This window comes from Anopheles arabiensis, chromosome 2, assembly GCF_016920715.1.
Source record: "Anopheles arabiensis isolate DONGOLA chromosome 2, AaraD3, whole genome shotgun sequence".
NCBI classification, from domain to species: Eukaryota; Metazoa; Arthropoda; class Insecta; order Diptera; family Culicidae; genus Anopheles; species Anopheles arabiensis.
Window position 1 is genome coordinate 77,386,196 of NC_053517.1, and position 20,473 is coordinate 77,406,668.

The 20,473-nt window shown below is 45.2% G+C and overlaps 3 protein-coding genes across 5 annotated transcripts in view; all 3 read right to left on the reverse strand.

Annotated features, from left to right (window-relative positions):
• The window catches only part of LOC120895622, a 29,500-nt gene extending 22,855 nt beyond the window's left edge, over window positions 1-6,645 (reverse strand). The window contains exons 1-2 of one of the 3 annotated variants that reach the window (XM_040299125.1): window positions 6,585-6,645; window positions 5,700-5,902 (exon numbers count right to left, since the gene is read on the reverse strand). The gene's annotated coding sequence lies outside the window, so the exon portion shown is untranslated. Of the gene's footprint in view, window positions 1-5,699 lie in introns of all 3 variants that reach the window. The other 2 variants (XM_040299124.1, XM_040299123.1) reach the window with 2 other exon arrangements.
• Window positions 6,646-10,373: 3,728 nt separating this feature from the next.
• On the reverse strand, window positions 10,374-17,229 carry LOC120897221 (intraflagellar transport protein 172 homolog). Its single transcript, XM_040301898.1, is given in 6 exon segments — window positions 10,374-13,267; window positions 14,624-14,964; window positions 15,026-16,375; window positions 16,377-16,455; window positions 16,458-17,061; window positions 17,127-17,229. Coding segments are annotated over 6 exon segments (5,220 nt in total). The 5' UTR covers window positions 17,166-17,229; the 3' UTR covers window positions 10,374-10,460.
• Window positions 17,230-17,653: 424 nt separating this feature from the next.
• On the reverse strand, window positions 17,654-19,652 carry LOC120896705 (regulation of nuclear pre-mRNA domain-containing protein 1B). Its single transcript, XM_040301041.1, has 4 exons — window positions 19,275-19,652; window positions 18,599-19,215; window positions 18,383-18,526; window positions 17,654-18,307 (listed from the first exon to the last, which is right to left on the reverse strand). The coding sequence occupies exons 1-4, from the start codon at window positions 19,423-19,425 to the stop codon at window positions 18,152-18,154; spliced, it is 1,068 nt and encodes a 355-aa protein (XP_040156975.1). The 5' UTR covers window positions 19,426-19,652; the 3' UTR covers window positions 17,654-18,151.
• Window positions 19,653-20,473: the final 821 nt, after the last annotated feature.

The following is a 20,473-nucleotide window of genomic DNA, read 5'->3' on the forward strand; positions in this document are numbered from 1 at the left end:
TTTATCGGTTTTAGGCTAGCAAGGTTGGGCTTTGTAAGAAACTTAAAAAAAAAATTATAAAAACCATCATAAAAATTTTATAAAACCATCATAAAATTGTTATGAACAATCATTTTTCGTTCTTTTCGGCGCGAGAAGCATACGAATATTTTGATTACACGAGGGTTGCAATAAACTTTTCCCATCAAACACATATATCTATTGCTCTCGTATTGCCATTTTACGGTGGTAAACGTTGGTAAACGTAAACAATAAACAACCATGTGTATCTGTGGGTTTTACACTTACCAAAAATACATAATTAGCCATACCAACAATGCCATTCGATATAGAAACGCAAACAACTGTGCGGCAATGAAATGAAACTCCCGAAAACCATCGAATTCACCACCAACCATTGGCATTGGCTTTTGTGCGCCAATCCAAAATCTCATGCCTCTCATGAATATTCTACCCGTGCGGAAAATGGGAAAAGTTTATCACTTTGACCGCCATTGGAGCAAAAATTCAAACCACAAACAAGCAAATCACACGTTACAGCGCTTGATCTCGATCCTTGCTTTCGTTTCTTTTCAGCACGAGTGCCAACGATGGCACCAGGCTTTCCGCACCAATCGACGATGGTCACACAGTCTGGTCAGCCCACATCAATTGAAAATCTTCCATAAAATTCCGTACCGCTCATAACCGTCCCGAGGCTGTGAAGGTTGCTTTTGGGATTTCCATTCCGCTGCGATGAAATGTAGATGTTTACAATCATCATGCTGATATCGTACGGCCGAGATTTCTTAAGCAGAAGAAAGCTTATCCCTATTGAGCAGTGAAAATCACGCTTCATCTTCGCCAGAATTTGATTTTTGTCGGATAAATGTACGAATTTCATTTTACTTCTATCTAGAATGTGAATTCTACGTGCTATTGTGTGCTTGTTTTTGTTCTTAAATTTGAAGTTTAGTGTCTAGTCTATCTATTTAACTGTATCTATTTAACTATTTATAGTTGACATTTTGAAGAAATTTGATTTCTTCAATACATTTCGACACACACCATATTTTACTTTGCTCAAGTTTAAACCACTTTTTTGTAAAATTAATGGAAACATAACAGAATAACATCCACAGCACCATGAGGAAACATTGTGCTCTCAGACAAAAGGGAATGGATGAAAAATGTGTTTTCCATTTCCGAGCGTCTATGGCAAATGCCATTTTCCATTTGCATTCGTTCTGGTGACATTTGGTACGGTTTGAAGAAAATTTGAATGTTAATACAACGCCTTGATTGGTATGGGACCAACAGAAGGGAAATAAGTTCTTTGTTGTATTTCACCTGCTCCCAACAGATATGGTGGGAGTAATGGATTTTTCTGTTCAAAAGTGAGTATTTTTATTTATTATTTTGAAGTACTACGAGATCGTTGATTTATTTTTAATGTGGTCTTTAATTGGGTTTTCTTTTGCTGATAATAATATTTCAAATCCATAATCTGTTGACACACGCAGTCAGCGATTCTGCGTATTTTTTACATCTACGGATGTATAAAATCAGAACAAAAATGTACGACGGATATTTGCAAACCCTCCTAAAGCTGATCCACTTAAATATTCAACGCACGTGAACGACCGCGTGTGACAGAAAATAGCTCCACCCACTCAGCATGAAGAAGCTCTTCAAAGGCCGAAGGGCAATCGCCTCAATATACTCTTAAAAGTCAATGATTTGATGTTGAAATTTGTACGCAAACCGAATACGAAAACCACAATGACCTACTTGGAAGACTCCCGACGGTGGAGAACAGGCAGTCATAAGTGGCCGAGTCGAAGAATCTAAACCACTGGGCGCTTAAAAGAGTGTACGGTATTGAATGTGGCACGATTTTTTTTTTCAATTCAAAATAGTCCGCCTTTTGACTGCTTGTGCTCATCAAGAGGATGGAATTCCAGCGCCCGACAATAATTTGGTGAAATCACTGCAAGGCGGTTGGAAGACTGGGTCGAATTAATTAAACTATAACAGTTTTTAAAGTTGCACGATGGTTTGGCCGGGTACGGGCCGTAGACAGCTTTAGACGGGAGGGCGTATGAAAAATTAATTGCTAGTAACTGTGGCCCGTGCTGCCGTTAGGGCCGACTCACACGTCCGGGAAATCTCACTGTGTAAAGTTTTACGGCGAGGATTAGATGGTGCAGTCGAAGGTGAAAATTAGCCCGCCCGACCGTACGCTAATGGAGCAATAGAGATAATGGGGCGATAATGAGTACACTGGTAGAGAGGAAAAGCAAACACAATGGAAGTAGTGGAGCATGGTGCAAAGGGGGGAGGGGTGTGGAGGGGGAGCTGAGAGCAATGCTTTCAATTTTACGCTATCCAGCATCCTGAATGAGATGGGTTTTGTTGAAACGCATTTACGCCTCATGTTGGGTGTGAACAAGTAGATAGCTAGAGCGGTGTAGATGAATTTAAAATGCAAGGCGCGCTGAATGATGAGAACGAAGAAGCAATTGAAATTTAATAATTAAAAACAGTAGATTTGTGGCTAATTGAAAAACTTTGTCTATATCCGCTCAACACACATCGAAATACAACAATTGGGCAAACTCAGAATGGAACGCTAGCAAAGATTGGTTTCAAAATTTGCATTTCTTTGAGGTTTTGCGGTTTGATTACGTGCGTATAGATTCGTGCTTAAAGCTTTAGGACATGGAATGAAGAACCATTGCCTAGACTAATTAATGTTTCAGAGTTAAAATATTCTGTTGTATGCTGATTTCGTCGTGATCAAAATGTTGCAGTATAAGCAATACGGCCTTTTCGAGCCGTTCCTCCTGAATTAAAAAAAAATGTAGCAGTAATTGGATTGTTGGGCTAACCGTCGAGCTTTAAGTCCTACACAAGCACGTCCAGTTAAATCTTATTAGTTAAAGCAAGTCGGCTATAGCTTCAATGTAAATAATATAATAATATTATAATATAATAAATTAATATAATAAATATTTATATGTTGTTGTACAAAAGCTCTCGTGTAGAATTTGAAGACATTGTACAATTTGTGCAACAAAATGGGAGATTTTAAGATCAAATTGATAACTATCAGTTAGCATAATTTTACTAAAAATTGGAAAGACAAAACGGAAAAAAATAATCAAGGAAATAACAAAATTTATACAAAAGACGAAAATAACAAGAAGAAGAAGAAGAAGAAGAAGAAGAAGAAGAAGAAGAAGAAGAAAAAGAAGAAGAAGAAGAAGAAGAAGAATATAAATAAAACTATACGAATACTACGACTATTTTTTGTGAGTCAAAAACGAAACTTCCAAAAGATATCTGAAAATGCAGCCGTTACTCGGTATTGCAGAGCTTTTAATCCAAGACTGTGCCACATTAAGCCGGCTGTTTTGATGTACAAATTTGTGTACCATTAAGTGTACTGCAGGCCTGGATTTAACTTCCACAATAGAGAGAATCGTCTAAGTTTGCTAGAACTATACAGTAGCCATAGGATCGAAACACAATAAATCTAACACGTGTTTATCTATGTTAGGATAAACCTCTAACTAACGTTTCCGATTCAAATGGAAGTGTTAAGATAGTTTTTATAATACATCAAAAGACATTGTAGTAAAAAAAAACAAAAAATTACGTAATGATGCAATTAAAATTAATATCTAATGTCAAAATCACGTTTCTATCAATAGAATTTTTAAACTTACACCTATTGTTACACTCTCCGCAATGTGTATAAATCGTGTTCATCCATTTTCCAATTATGACTTTTAATGCACAAAACACACTATATTTTCATAGAAAACATTAAGTGCTTGTGTTGCATTCTTTGCATTATTAAAATCCAATGGAAATTATATTCGCTTTAAATTTTATTATAGCTCTTTGATGCCCAACTTTAACACGACGAGCTACGCTTAACGATTAGAAATGAATATTCTCCCGTCACATTAACGCATTGCACATCACTACTACACCTACGGCAGATTGTAGCAAAAATAAAATGTAATGTAATACGATAAAAATGGAAATAAATTACCCTCGCTGGCAGGGAGTGTGTATTTTCCCGGCGTTTAAAGCATCCCTGTGTCTGCTCGTACGACAGGCGTCGTTTAGCGTTTGCTTGGCCACGCCGTACTGAAAATCAAATGTTAGCGCTCTCTGCCTTTCGACCTCAACGAAGTGGAGGGGGAGGGGTTGTGTGAGAGAGATAAAGGTTACCGCACAATCACAGAAAAAGGTCATCTCTTGAAGATAAAATGGCGGGACGCTGGAGCCCGTGGCTGCCGGGCTCGATGACAATCTCCCCCGGGCGTTTGGATGGTTTATGCACGACGATTGTCGTAAAGCATTTGAAAACCACGGGGTAGAGATCGTTCAATTAGTCGGATGTCTCGTAGATGTCGTATCGACCGATTCAGCGTTTCACTTTCACTCTTTCTCCATCCCTCCCATCCCGAGGGCAAGGAGCATTGATTCGATCAGTTTATCGTTCCTTAAGACGAGTGGGCAAATCGGAAGAGACAAGATCGTACATTTTATGGATACGTATTTGCGCTGAAAGGTCATAAAACTCAATTGGAAGATAAACGGTAATTGAATTACAGCGCTGTTTAGAACGATTGGAGGAAGGACTCAGCTGGAGTTCTTTTCGGTTGATTTTTGTTGGGATGATAAAACAAGCTGAATGAAATTATTCCCCAAAGTAATGGCAAGTAACTAAGCTGGGATGTGATTTTAGCAAAAAGCCACCCGTGTTTCATTTGAATGCCAAACGTAATGAACGGTAGCATAAGTTCGCTGGACAGGAGTAAAACGAGCATCACAAAACTGAAAACTGCCCGTTTAATATCAGCCAAAAATGACACACCGCGTCCCTGGTTGGACTTATCATTAAAACTTGTTCTATTGGGCCAGGGAATTGTAACACAAAAGGAATAACACAACGCTATCACACACAAATATAAAAAGAGCTACAATACATAACCCACTTTCAGCACTCAGTGCTGAAGCACCAAACAGTCAGGTGTCATTTTCAGCGATGCCTAGGCAGCACGGTTTACTCCCTTGCCAGCCAGAAATTCCTCTCAGTCTGCTGATGAAGAGCTTGCCCCGGGGCGGTCGGTATGGTTTGTAACGGATTTTTCATCTTTCCTTCCCACACAGACTCACACACAGATACACACACAGCGTGCGTTCTGTACGTAGTCTGCACACATTTCTACTGCTATGTATTGGACTTACTTGGACGATGTGTGTATGTGTGTGTGTGTGCTTGTTGGAGTTTTTCTTGCCCACCTGAACAAAGTTAACATTTTTCCGCTGAACTCAGACTGTGTCTACGAGCATAACTCGAGCACAAAATGCGCGACATAATGAACCCCCGGTGCCGGAACCATCCGGCCGTGATGGATGCTGGATGGTGAAGGTGTGCTTAAATATTTTCTTTCCGGGAGCAAGCGTGTGAAAGCGCCTAAAAAGTGTGCTTATGAATTTTCCAGTCGTCAAACCATGCATGGTTAAATACTAGCGTACGCGTGTAATAAATCGCACACTCGGAATGGCGGAATGGGGTGCCGCGTATTTATAACTTTGTAACGGAAAGGTTCAGCAGAAGCATGATTCGTTAAAAGTAGAAACTGGAATTGGGAATGGGGTGTAGAAATTGGATCAGCAAGCTTGGTTTGCAAACTTACCTAATTAAAATTTACTCGTTTTGCACTGTGTTTCATTTCACTTAGAGAGCTTTCTTAAAACGATAACGTAGCACATGCTTTTTTATGTTTCGTTTTACAGCTTTCGTAAACACTGTTTATTCAATTTACTAAGAACGATCTTACACTCGCACGACACGCACGCCCAGCACGAATGGCTAAGCGGGCACATGGATACATTTCACCTGGCAATAAGAAACACCGTTAAGACTAATAAAAACTTTCGAAACTTTTCCACCGATATCCACGATCTTACGACAAGCACGAGCTTTGTGTATTTTTCACTTTTTTACCACCTTGACACAGCCTCCTTTGATGAGAGTAGTGCGATCCTTGAGTGATGCGCTTTCCGCAGCTCAAGCAAGCAAGAACTTTTACAATTAATTTTTTTATTTTTTTTTTACATTTCAACTAAACCATGGCAGAATGTAGAGCCCGCAAATTTTGTTTTCACACAGCGTTAAACATTCACTAACATTTCACAATCTTGCTGTGCACTCTCGCTTTTCTTCTCCATTCAGTATTGCACCTCGTGCTTAGCAGGGGTGAATATAAAGCTCGCAGCATTACGCCTATTAATAGCGATAAATCACCCCCGGGGATTGTTGATGCGTGGAGCTGCTGGAATCAATTTTCACTCGGTGCCTAGACGCTGCGACAATAGATGTTGATTAAGACACACACATCAACACTCAAACCTTTCAGCACTAGAACATGTCAGGCAGAAGTGTAACGATTTGCTTTAATGTTGCATATCTTACTTTTTTAACTCATCTCACTGTAATGTCACTATTTGGGGTAGGAACACCCTCCTCTTCTACTTTAATACGGTATATAGCTGACGGTAACGGACCCGTTATAAATTACCTCCGTGAATCTGACCAACCGCTCCCGACCGTAGGAGATTGATAACTGAACTGGCTGTGCTCGAAAGGATACTGATAACTTTTGCTCCAGCAGAGCATCCTATTTCAGGTGTCGGATTTAGGTGTTGTTCCCAGAGCGGAGAGAACAGCATCCTGTGATAACACGACGGGCCAGCCCGACAAGAGAGACAACAGACACAGCCTCCTTGCATCCCTAGATGCGTACTCTCAGTGACTCTCCTGGGTTCTCGCAGTGAAGGTGGTTTGGTCGCTGAGATGGTATTTTGTTTTGATAAACCACTTGTTACCAGTGAGCATTGGTGAAGTCATCAGGCATACGCTTGAATGTGAGGAAAAAAGGCGCGTTTTTTTGGAATCAGGAACAAAGGTTGTGGACGTGCATGTTTGGTTCTGTTTCTTCTTGCATGAGAGCTTTCTTCATTTTGTTAAGTTTGCCTATTTATCTATGAAATTGTTACAGAAAATAGCATTGCTGTTTGTAATAAAAATTCATGAAAACATAATCAATATCATTGTACGCTAAATATATTCTTATATTTATCACTTTTCATCAATCACAGCGATAGAGGAGCAGATAATCGCCATGAAATGAAAGTCTACTCATAGCACAACAACCTGTGTGAGTCTTAGTAAGCGATTCTGCTCTTGGGATTCTTATTTTGGGTACGAATTAATCAGCCACCATGCTTTTGGATTTTCCAATCCTTCCAGCATCCTTCTCATACTCTCGCCACGCTGAAAAGCCTGATGTCTACACTCTCTCACTCTCCTTCCATGAAGTAGCCAAGAAATACTCAGAGAGAGTCCCGCGAACCTAACTCTTTATCAGCGAAAGGAAAAGTTTATCCCGTAACAGGTTTCCGTCGCTCGCAACAGGTGCCATGCGCGCATCCTGTCCGGACGTCGCACTCCCAGCTTCGGTGGACGATGTTTTCCTTTTCATTTCTTTTATTTTCTGCCCAACCTTCCTTTACCATACCCTATTTCTGCTGTTTAACCAACAACTTGTGTTGTTGATATTGTTGCCACAGCTTTACCGATAGGGAGGTTCTGTGTGCTCGGTGCGTTTGCCTTACTTCCAACTGCTTCCGCTTGGCAGCTTCCGTTGGCTACGAGACCCGTATCCTGTTGCGTTGTTGTAGTATGTATGAGAGCGTGCTGGGAAATCCTGCCCATCTGGGACTGTCGGGTGTTTTGTATTTGTTTTGTTTGAATCGCAACGGGATGAGAACGGGGGTGGATGGGCTGAATGGGTGAGAGATTGGGAAATAGCGCACCTGCTACGCCGTCGTTCATGGCGTCTTTGCACGGTGAAGAACAAAAGCGAGAGGCACATACACACAAAACGGCACAAAACGGGAGCATTCAGCGGAAGCTGCTATCCGCACAGGGATAGGAGAATATTGAAGATGGGATTGCTCGCGGCTAAGCTAGGTGGAGGACGCTTGTTAACCCTTGGGTGCAGATAGAATGGTGCATCATAAGATGTGCATATATTTTGTATTGAGTTTTTTTGAGTTTTCGTAAATAATTCCAACTTAAGATGTTAAACTGATAAAATGTTGTTGAAAACTGAGCGCAAACCTTTCACTATTTTCTAGTTACTTATAAAGGTAAAATTTTAAAAGAAAGATCAAAGAGTGAAATCTAAAACTCATTATTATTCCCATATGTATCAGTGTAAATTTGTGTAGCTTAATACTATCATTCAGTCGATCTCAGTATTGAACAATAGACGATAACTAAATGTGTTGAGCAATGATATGTAGATCCACAGCTACCAATCCTTATCTTCAAAAATCCTCGACAGATCCTACCTCACATAAGCCAAAACTGAATTATACACACCTTGTACACACCAGCACAGTTATAATATTCATTTCACCTTTCCCACCAAGTTATCCTGCTTGCTAAACAATCCTGCAACTTCAAACTCCTTCAAACAACCTGCTCGAAATCAATCCATTCTGCCTTCTGCCTTGTGGTCTAGTCCAGAATATCCTCGAGTATGGCTCCTGTGTTTGGTGCCATACTACAAAGGTCTCATTGAATAAGTTTGAACAGGTCCAGAGCTGTTTCACCCGAATAATTTTTCGTCACATCTTCGGATTTGATCGCTTACAAATATCGTCATACGAGACACATTGACAAGTGTTGCGCTTAGAGACCCTTGCGAGTAGACGGGATAGAGCTCAGGCTATTGTCATTGCGGATCTGCTTAGCAGAGAAACTGATGTACCCTCTTTCTCGTTTCCCATATCCCTTTATATATCCCCTCTCGTACCTTTCGCTCCCGCGTTTTTCTCGCCGATGTATCGAGGCGCAATAGTTATGACTCTCATGATCCGTTTCTGTCTGTCTGCGACGTTTCAACAACCTCTTCGACTTCCATGCCTCCTTGAACCCCTTTCGCTCCCTTTCTTTACTTCACATCCAAGCCTCTCTTGATTCCCTTCCTTAAAACCGTCTAGATATGTAAGGCAGTAGTTTGTAAGTTAGTTTTTGTATAACTGATGTTTGTTTAATAAGAAAAGGTGGATTTTTTTTAATAAACGAACCAGCAAAAAAGAGCATCGCCAAAGATAGTACTGTGCAGCCCAGTGCATTTCTATTGTTCGGTCGGATGTTCCAAATATAACGTCCTATAAAAACACATATCAGTGTGAGTTTTATATTTTGTGTTGCTTGGAAGTCTTAAAAATAGATTTAAGCTCGTTGAATGGTTCAGACGCAGTTCACAATTTTCCAAAAAATTGAGGCAATTATCTTTTTTTTAGCTTTTTTAGTGGCCTGAAAGTGTTAATTATCAAATCAATTTCTTTTAAATCCGACAGCATATTACATACAAACACTCTCACGACGGCGCGTGATTCTGTGTGCCAGGCGAAGAACGCAGCCTTGTAACTCAAACCCGCTCGAATCAATCGCTCAGTGATCTTCACGGCCGTTCGACACCAATGATTGACCTACCAGCTACTTGCTCTCTCAAGTAAGTTAAGGAGCATATGCCGCAGAAGAGGGTGAAGAGGGAAGAGCGATTCTTTTTTGCATGATCCGAATATCCAAAATTACGCAAAAAAATCTTTTGGTCAGGGTGCGGTCAGGGTTTTATGCAATTATCAGGGTGTTAGTATAATATGTCCTTTCCGAGGATGATCAGTACATAAGGGCTGGTTCCACATGTTAGTATGAGTTTCTCATATTAATTTCGCTTTACACGTAGCGTATACCTGGGCTCTAGATTAGGGTGATAGTACACCTCGCGTATTTTTACACTCATCATACTTGGCACGGAATTAATAATCGCATACGTAACAACCACCTTGCGCTTCATAGAGACTCTCAACATTCGGATTAGCATTACAAAAGTTCGTTCTGTTCCACATTTTTCATTGAAGTACATGGGCAAGTGATACTGTGAGATCTGATGCTTGTAGTATTTTTGAAGTTATGGAAATGCATTTAACAATTTCGGCTGAGTAGTTTTGTAACAGATTTGAAGCAATAGATGCAAGATGGTATGTAAAACGTGATCCTAGAAACAGATTTGAGAACTGCAGTGTTCCTAAAGATTTCAGAGTTCGAGAAAATAAAAATATTGAAAATGGATTTCCAGTCATGAGAGACGACCTTAACCGTTCGTATTGGTTAATCGTGTTCTTAACTACATTTTCAAAATCAATTGCAGTGCAAAAAAAAGAGTATTACATTTCGAATAAATATTTTGAAAGTAAAACTTTCAGTTTTGTTTTAAATTGTTTTTGGAGCATTGTTTATTTGAAATGTGACAAATCTAATGTTATACAATTTTAAATCAAAACACACAACGACCAACTACAATCCAACCGTTACCTCACTAACCGGATAGGAAGTTGGCCGGGCCGCACCACTTTTCGATGAAATCAATCACACCGGGAATGTCCGTCTGCGGTGCCATCCGGGCGGCCACCGTCAGCTTGCTCCACGCGTCCCGATTCGCCAACCGGTGTGTACGCTGAAACACGACAGGCTGCCGGCCCATCACCGGATAGCCGCTCACCAGACACGGCTGATCGGACAGCCCCAGACTTGCCTCGTACATGTTCCGATCGTCCGTCGGCAGCGTCTGATCAACCTTCTGATCCATACTGACCGCCAGTACCCACTCACGGATTTCCTCGTGCAGCTGCAGTTCGTTCTTGAGATGCAGCTCGGCCGGAATCGGCACCGAGCTGGGAAAGTCCGTGGAAGAGAGATCCGAATGGTCCACCAAATTCCCCGAACCTTCCTCGATCGCTTCACAAACGTCCAGATAGTGGTTCAATATTACGAACGCTTCCGATTCCCGGCCCAGGCCACGCAAATCCATTCCCGCCTCGTAGTATCCCTTGTCGCACGGAATGATGTCCGTGTAGCGCAGCAAGGCGACCGATATCTTCACCGCGATCGACTGCAGCGCGGGCGCCTGCCGACACGCGGCCCGCGTTGCGTAGTAATGCGCAATCACTAGCAACTGCTCGAACCGATCGATAACTTCCGCCTCGCCCTGATCGGAACCGCGCAGTGCCTGCACTAGATTCAGCAGAAACGTGCGAACATTCTTCCAAACGGTCGCTCCCGCATCGGGCTCTCTCAGCGCAAAACACTCGAGCGCTATGCGGCTGTAGATGTTAAAGTTGGCCGCCACCGGTGGTACCCCGTGCTCGAGGTAAAGGTTAAGCGCAGCCACACAATCACCATCCCGGATCAGCTGGGCCGCGTACTGCGCCATGTACTTCTGCAGCACCGGCACACTGTGCTGCTTGGCCTTCTCGATGCACCGTATCCACTGACCCTGCTCGGCCAGCAGATCCAACGCACCGACCATATCGATGTCGGCCAGCTGCTCCACGTTGCCCTGGTTGCGCAGCCGTGCCTTCTGCTGTGCCTCCACGTACACCACCAACTGCGGATCGATCTCCTTCGCCAGCCGGCGTGCCTTTGCCCAGTTGTCGGTGCGGATGAACACATCGACCGCTTCCTGGGGCAGCTCCGCAGCAAGGTACAGCTGTGCCGCCGGCCCAATTTGGTTGATCTCGATCAGCCGTGGTCCAAGCTCGCGGGCCATCTCGATCGCTTCCGGGCCTTCGAGGAATTGGTTGCATATTTCGGCGGCACGGAGCAGCGCACGGGTCACCGTTGGTTCGTCTGCGTTCGCTTCCGTTATCTGCAGCAGACACTCCGTCGCTCGGCGAAACTCTTCATTGCGGGCGTGTTCCGATGCTTTCTGGAGCAGATAGCGTGAGTCGGTCGATTCGCCAGTGCCTCGGTTCATGCGAGTGTACAGCTTCTGCAGTTCCGCTACCGCGCCCGGCACGTACTCCTTGGCGATGCGCAGTGCGTCCGCCACCATGTTGTACTCCTTGTAGTGTTCCAGTATTAAATCGGGTCGATCGGCACGAATCATCAGCGCTTCGTATTCGGGGTAGTTGCGTGCTTCCAGTGCACTGTTCGCTTGGCTTAGCAGCACCTCGTGAACGGCCTCCGGTAGATACTTTTCCGCAACCCGCAGGGCGGACTTCCAATCGCCACCGTGTGTGTGCATCATGATGGCTTCGCGCGGTTTGTTTGCGAGCAGAAATTCCGCCTCCGCCTCGGTAAACTTCCCATCATCCTCCAGGGCCATCGCAATTTTCAGATGCACATCGTCCGCCGAACGGCCACTCACCTTGCACAGCTCAAGGGCAAAATCGAACTGACCGGCCTCACAAGCGTACGCGATGCAGCTGTCCAGCAGGCTCATCTTCGTGAGCAATCGAGCCGCTCCTTCGATGGGCAGTGATTTGGCCCACATGAAGGCTACCTGTTCGGAGGCCGGCTGGCCACCCTTCTGCTTGGCGACACGGTGTGCTTCCTCCCACTTTCCGGCAGTACAGTACATGTGGACCGCAGCCTTCCAATCGCCCGCCGCCAGGAAGTGTACTTCGGCATTCTTAAACCTACCCTTCGATTCTAGCTGTCGGCCCAGGTTTAGGTGCGTCTGCTCCAGCAGACTTTTGTGATAGCGCTCCACCAGTCTTATCATTGAGTCGTACAGCTCCAGCTCCTTATACATGTTGATCGCCAAATCGGGCTCATTCACCGTGAGTAGCACACGCTCCGCATCCCGGTACTTACCCTCCTGCTCGAGTCCTTTCGCCAGCGCGACAAACATCTCGCGCACGTCCGCACCGGGTAGAAAGCGATCCGCAATGTCAAATGCTTTCTCCCACTGGCCGTGCTTGTTGAGCAGCTGTACCGCTTCCCGGTACATCTCGGCCCGTACCAGCAGCTCTTCAGCCGTTTTCACGTCCCCTATCTGGCAAAGATGTTCCGCCAGCTCGACGGCGTACTTTTGGATCTCTTCCGGATCGTCGACGACTTTGGCGATCTGTACCGCTTTGCGCCACTGCTTTGCACCGACCGCTGCTTCAAGAGCTTTTACGGTGCAGCCCGCTTCGATGTAGTGGCTAATGGAGGCATCTAGCTGTCGCTTGCCAACTAACCAGTCACCCCACTCCTCCTCAAGACTGGTCACATCGTCCGGTGTTACGTAGCGGGCTAGTTCGATGGCTCGAGCGTAAGCACCACCCTTGCGGTACAGCGTAATTGCCGTTTGTTGCTGCCCAGTACGGTTCGCGAGCTCTGCCGCGAGCTCAAACAATTCTGCAAGTAAGAAAATATAAAAAGAGGTTTTTAAAAAAACTGAACGTAAGAGGTAGAATAGAACATCATCATCTGTAGAAGTGGCAGTGGTTGCAGAGCAGTAGTATCAATGGAAGAAGCAGTGTAGATGGCGTGGTACTCCCTCCATCTCTGGATGATGTTGTCATCGGCAGCAGTCAGGCAAAGAGCAGGCAGGCAAACCTGGTGACATCCATCCAGTATGTAACAAGATTGACTGACTGGAATGCTCAAACTTATGTGGGTTTATATTTCTCAATGCTGCCTTTATTTATTATCCTATACCATGATATCGAGAGTTGGAGACTATGTTGGGTTTGTTGGAGGCGGTAAATCGGTAAAGTTCGTATCGTATTATCTGAGGTTAGACTACTCTTCAACATAAATCTGCTAGGTGATATGCGAAGCTAATGGCTGTATTCTCCAATTTTCTGGATAATATCGATATCTTGGGAAGGACGACTGCAGATGTATATGATACATACATAAGAATAAAGCGAGAAGGGGAATTAGACTGATTATCAATTGTTATCAATTGTTGTCAGATTCTCAGATCATCGATTCCAAGTAGGATCGTCTTTCAATTAGCAAGGAATGACTATCCTTTTGTGTGGTACTAATACACCTATACAGCCTACACATGCCGACCAGATTGAGTAGGTGATTATGGCAGAAGAAAACGAAAAATAATAATAATAAGAAGAAGACCAATTTGGTAAAGGCATAAATCGATTTGGAAAGCTGCGTATCAGTTAGACGCCAATAACCTCGAGGGGGTGGGCAATACCTTGGAGCATTCGTAAATTCTGTTATTGGTAGCGTTATTCATAGATGCATTGTGCAATGGGGAAAAGCGTTTTATACGCGCTACCCACTCTATTGATATCCAGAAATCTTCGAGAACTTATGATACATGTAATAAATATGGCACATTGATAAGCCCGGTGGTCCTATACTACACAGATTATTGAACCATTCGAGCGGACCATGTTTCGCTATGGATGAAACTGTTTGCGTATTGCACAAGTCTTGGCGGTAATCTTGAAGGTGCAGATGTCCGCCAGGATGCATTGTCTGTGGTATATGTGAGGGATGAAGGAATTTTACCTCACTAGTCAGGTGCTCGTAAGCACACGATAAAAATAAGATGCAACAGCACTTTCTGGATATTGGGTGGTATACTTAGAATGGAAGAATGCAGTATTGAACCTGGAGTAGCCTGAAGACAGTTTGGAAGTCTGGTCATATCAGTACGACGTGCTCAACCATGAGCGGGTCACCAAAGAACAATAATAATAAAAATAAATGCTTTGACCTTAATTTTTAATGTCCACTTACCCGCTTTAATCAACGACGCAGATACACGTGTGACAAGATTCTCGTTCGACAGAAGGTGCGGTGTCTTCAATGCAAGTTTGGCTGCCTTGACCGGTTTGTTCGCCTTCATGTACAGCGTCATGGCTTTGTCCTTCTCGCCCCGCTCCTCCAGTACCTCGCCCGCCTTCTCCTCCTGGCTTGTGGTGAGCAGAAACTCCATCTGTGCTTCCTTGAGCTCGGGCAGTCCATGGTACCCACGTCGCTCGGCTAGCTTGATAGCATCATCCCATCGGCGCAGCTTCGTGTACATGGCCAATGCAGCTTCAATATCACCCTGCTCGATGTAGATGCGTTCAGCAGTTCTGGAAAAGGCAAAAACACTTTCACTCAAGATATCCTGCTCTCCTGTCTTCCCAAGCTCACCTCAAATCCCCACCGAGCAGTGCCATCATGGCCCGCACCTCCGGACACGTCATACCGGGCCCGGTCGTTTCCTCGTACCGCTCGGCGATCTTGATCATCTCCCCCAGGTAGAACGTTTTCGACGCATTGCCAAGTGCCGCAAAGCAGCGCTGTGCCACACGCAGGTTCTGCTGTGCCAGCGCAATGTTCGCCAAATTGTGCCACATTGCCTTGGCGGCGGGCCGATCGCCAAGCGATTCCAGATAAAAAATGGCACGCCCAAAGTCACTATCATTAACGGCCGTGCCGAACTCCACCAGCCCCTCGTCCAGCGGGTACACGTGCTCCGACGCAGCCTCCCGCGTAATGATCTCCGTGCGGCCATCCTCGCGCAGCACGTCCACCACGTCGCCCCGTACCGGCATCATCGTGACGTGCTCGGGCAGATCGATGTTATACCAGACGGCCAGATTGGTGTCGCTCTGCGCAACGGCCACATCGCTCGACGGGACCCACTGCACGAAGGCTACCTTCGCCAACAGCGTTTGCTTCTGCCCGGTACCCACGTCGACCAGCACGAGGCGCATCTTGCGATCGCGGAACAGCAGCTTGTGCCCGGTTTCGCTCAGTTCCAGCCAGTCGATCTTGGAATCGTGCGAAATCTGTGCGATCGTTGACTGCAGCATCAGATCGACCACGCACACCGTCTTCATGTCGAGCAGGTAGGCGAGCTTCTTGTTGTTGCGCGTGTTGCCCCGCTCGTTCAGCCGCACCGAGATGACGTGCGGATTGACAAACTCCGTCCGCACCGAGCCGAGGATGTAGTGTTCGCCGTACTCGACCAGCGACAGCTCACCGGCGTTGAAGATTAGCGCGACCGTGGGATTTTCGAAATAGAACCGTTCGTGGCGCCCGGTCGCTATCCAGGGAATTTCGCTCGTCAGCGAACGGGTCAGATCGCACAGGATCAGAGAGTCCTCCGTTCGGCCGACCAGATAGCTATCCTTGCCCATAATTCGAATGTCATCGATTTCGAGCCCGAGCTGCGATTCGACCAGCATCGTCGTGATCGGTTCGTGCAGCGAGCGCAACAACACCTGGCTGGGAGCGACGAACGTTAGCTCAAACTTGTCCTGCCATATCGTGCGCCTCAGGACCGACTCGTACGCCAGCACGGCGCCACACAGCGAGCCGACGGCCAACCGGGAGCCATCCTTACGCCAGCCGACGGCCGTTACGGTGTACAGATTGGGGATGGTTTTGCAGAGCGACTCGGCCCAAGCGTTTTGCCGCGGGCTCCAGCTGAAAATGCGCAACCGATCGTAACTGCCCACTGCCACTGCCTGCCCGTTCGGGCTGGCAGCGGCCACGCAACTCTCGCTCCATCTCATCCCTTGCGTAGTCGAAGGTGCGCATGGCCCGTCCCTGCAGATCGTAGAAGCAGATTTTTTATCGCACCCTGCCACGACGATGCCACCCTGGGGCCAGGCCAGCGCCACTGGTGCTACCGGATGCTGTAGCAATCGTCCGGTCGGTTCGCCTGGCTCTTCCACCAGCAAAAAGCGTACCACCGAACCATCCTCATGCCCGGACAGTACGCCCGTGCCCTTGGTGTTCTGGGCCAGCGTCACAACCATACTATCCGTCCCGTACAGTGTCTTTGATTTGTTGTTCTTGCAGTACAGCGAGCGTACCTTCCCGTCCTCCAGCCCGGCAACGATCAAACCACCGGCCAGCCAGGAGATGCAGGTAACGGCCGCACCCTGCGGAAATTTGTTGCAGATCACCTTCTTCTCATTCCACTGCTCCCCCAGCTTGTACACGTACACGATACTATCGCTCTGGGCCACCGCCAGCCGGCTCGAATCCGGGCTGAACGTTATGCCCCGGATAACGTACGAGTTTTTCATCGCATTTGGGTCGGCCGCTTTGGTGGAAAACTTGTCCCGCCGTTCGCCGTTTTCGTCGAACAGCAGGATGGTGCGGTCGGCTGTGGCTACCGCCAGCTTCTGATTGTTGGCGGACCAGCACAGTCCGGCCACCCGGTACAGGTGGTCCTGGGGAAGAAACGCAATGTCAATTTGAAAAATAAACACATTTTAGAGAAAGCTTTGTCCTTTACCTGTGCTTCAACGATAGTTTTCATGAATTTTAGCTGCATTATCTCACTCACAAATATTTAACTGCTAAGTCACACACAATCAAGCACTATTCTTCTTGCCTTTCGACATTTGAATGGGCTACAATCGATTTTGCACCAGACGTTTGTTTGTTTGCCACTCTTACGTCGCCTAACAACGGCTGGCCTTGGAAACGGCGTCGGCAGTTGGAGAGTGGGAAGCAACACGTGGTTGGTTGGTTTGATTTAGCGCGCGAACGATGTAGCAACGCAACAGGTACGTGTTTGCCATTGCGCATGTGCTTGTGATTTACAGAATTGTACGTTTCTACGCACATTGGATGTTAAGGGTTAATTGTTTATGGTTAAGGAAAATGTTTGGAAACATAGATGAAATATGCGTAACTAGTAATGAAATATTAATTAATTCGTCCTTCATTATTTTCTAAATTATCTACTTTATGGCAAATGAATCTTAAAAAATCATTTCATCTCGAATCAACCTCGAATAATTCAAACACAACTTTGGCTACAATTGTCGACTAAAACAGTCCTTTATTTGCCCCTTTTTTAGCGGATTCCTGAACAACATATCCCGCACCGAGGATACTACTATTGCAACAACATGTACACCGCAAACGCAATCCAGCTCATTCCGTACGCCAATGCCAAGCGTTTTGGGACCCATTCTTGACCAATTCGATTCGACTACTTATTATTTGGTTTCGGGGAGTCTAAGGGAGGGTGGGCGCTTTAATTCTATATTCAATATTCCGACGTCGAATTCGGGAGGTCCCATGCCAGGAGGTCGTGTAGATTGCTTGTAGGGTTCGTTTTGGAAATTAAAATAAATGAAGAAAGCATGCAACTATATCCCTCTAACACACGTGATTAACACACGTACACGGGAGCAAATTGATTGATGCTGAGAGTACGTATGATCCGCAACGCTCCAAATTCCCCCATTTTTAGAAAAATGGGATTGGGTTCTCGTTTCGGCCGATCAGATCATCGCATATTCGTCGTAGTTAATGATGGTGTGCGTTAAATAAATCACCGGCCGATGGGAGCGGCGCCAAACCACCGGTCACATCCGGGAGGGACGTCAAGTCGGGCAGATTGTTCATATGGTTTCGTACCTCCTTTTGTACTTCTTTGATTTTGGATAGTTTGTTCTGGTATTCCTGAAAAGCAGTCATAAATAGTTTTTTTAATACGTGCTTTCTGATATTTCTTCTCGATTGCACAATAATACGCACTGCTAGCCGGTTTTCGGCCTGCTGCTGAAGCTCCTGTTGCTCGCGCAAGAAATCCCTTAGCATGGTCGTCAGTTTCTTCCGGTCGTCCATCTCCACCGCCAACCGTGCGTTGTAATCGTTTAGAATCTTTATGGCATCGTTTACCTGCAATGTGAAAACGGAGCAGCTCCATCAGTAACAATAAACTCGTTTTACTCACAACCGAGCAATACTTACGTCTGCGGCAAGTTTCATAGCGGCCTCCTTGTCTTCCAGCTTGTCCAGTGCGGCTAGCTCGGACACTTCCGGTTTAAGGCTGGCTATTCTTTCTCGTACCACCGCATCGCTCGATGCCGAGTTTTCCAGGTCAAGAATTACCTTAATCAGATCCTCCGGCTCTGGCGGATCACCGTCGGGCTGGTGCGGACTTAGCGTAATGTGCGTTTCTACCTTCCCGTTTACCTCCACCACCTCACTCTTTGCTTTCTTTTCCGCGCTGACGGTGGCTGGGCGAGGCTTTTTGGCGCCTTCACTCTCCGCCGCGCTGTTGCTGTCCCCCTTTCGCTTCTTATCACTACCGTTCACCTCCACCCGCGGGATGGTTTCCGTTCCGTTCAGTGCCGTCGAGTATTCTTTAATCTTAGGTTCCTCGTACACGCCCCGATCACACCAGATGCCGAGGATACGGTTGAGGCTGTTGATGGTTTTCGGCTCCGGCGAGGACTGGGCCACATTTTTGAACGCTTTTACCAGCACGTGCTCAAACTCCCGGCCAAATTCCGGGCCCTTCTTCTTGCTGTTCTGTATCACATCGTTCGCCAGGTACATGAAGGTGAGCTTCTTCGCTGCTGGTGCTGCAAAAGCAAGGTGTCTCTTAAAGCTTGTGAGCAGCCGCCTCGCCCATAACACTTACCTCTCTGGAGCTCTTTCAGCCATGTTTTAACGATTATTGAATGATGCTTTCGGTGATGGATCAGCCATAGCGAGAGGGTTTGAATGCTTTGTTGGCTTTGATTGAGATCGAACAGTTTCTTCACTAGTCCCGTCTCGGTGAACGAGGACATTCTTGCACCACCTGCAAATCGCACCACGTTTGGATGGGGAAAACTGTGTACAAGCGGTGCCTTACCGGACCGGGGTCGTATTTGAGCTATTGCTTATGTTATGATTAAGGCGTGCGGTAAACGATGACGAAACACGACAAATAATTAAAATGTCTCGTGCGTCCCCTGCGGTATCGTTCTTTCGAGACCCTTTTTTACCAAAACAAACGCACCGTGTTATTCCCCGGATAATCGGGTTTGATGCGCACGGAAGCTACGTTTAGGACATGCATTTGAAGTGTGTGTTTGACGTTTGGATAAATTGACAGTTGAAAATTGACGAAAACAGTGGCCGCTGCACTGCTAAAGTGCAGTGCTTTTAGTTATGAGCGATAAGAAAATTTACCTTGAAGCTTCCGTTTTCCAGCATCGTATTTTGTTAATGTTTTTCAACTTCATAATTTTTTTACCTTTAATTATTTTACATTCTTGTTTTTTTCTTTTTTGACCTTTTAACTACTTTTTCTTTTTCTTATTTTTCATATCATTGTTTATTATATTCTTTTTCGTTTAACTTTCTATTGTTTTACATTTCTGTTTTAACTCTTAACTTCACTTTTTCCTCTTCTTCTTCTTCTCCTTCTTCTTCTTCTTTTGTTAGCTATTTCTTCTAAGGATTTATTTTATTTTATTTATTTTACTTATTACTACTTCTACTTTATTATTATTATTATCATTATTAACTTTTTTTTGCTCGTTTTTTTGCCTATGAAAATGTAATGCTCATCACATTGCCGCATTTTGGGAGCATTATTCGTACCAACTGTCTCAAATACACCTTACGCTCTAGATTGCGCTCTATCCTATTTCTATTCGTTGCTAAGATGAACGTGTCTTCTTTCTGTAATGCTGTTTATCTTTATCTTTCTCTGCGTTGTATTTGGCACAATGTTTTTGAAATGATCCAAGTTTCATGTTAAGGAAACTATAAATTGTACCTCAATAAAAGTATCAATGTCCCATGATAATTAATAATTAACACTTAAGTGTAGAAGAATGAGTCTGATTA

Bases quoted from the DNA above. Each gene is read 5' to 3' on its own strand.
- LOC120896705 (XM_040301041.1), bottom strand. From the start codon at position 19,425: ATGTCCTCGTTCACCGAGACGGGACTAGTGAAGAAACTGTTCGATCTC. The intron at 18,527-18,598 runs GTAAGTATTGCT...TTCACATTGCAG, and splicing joins CTATGAAACTTGCCGCAGAC to GTAAACGATGCCATAAAGAT. The intron at 18,308-18,382 runs GTGCGTATTATT...ACTGCTTTTCAG, and splicing joins AGGCCGAAAACCGGCTAGCA to GAATACCAGAACAAACTATC.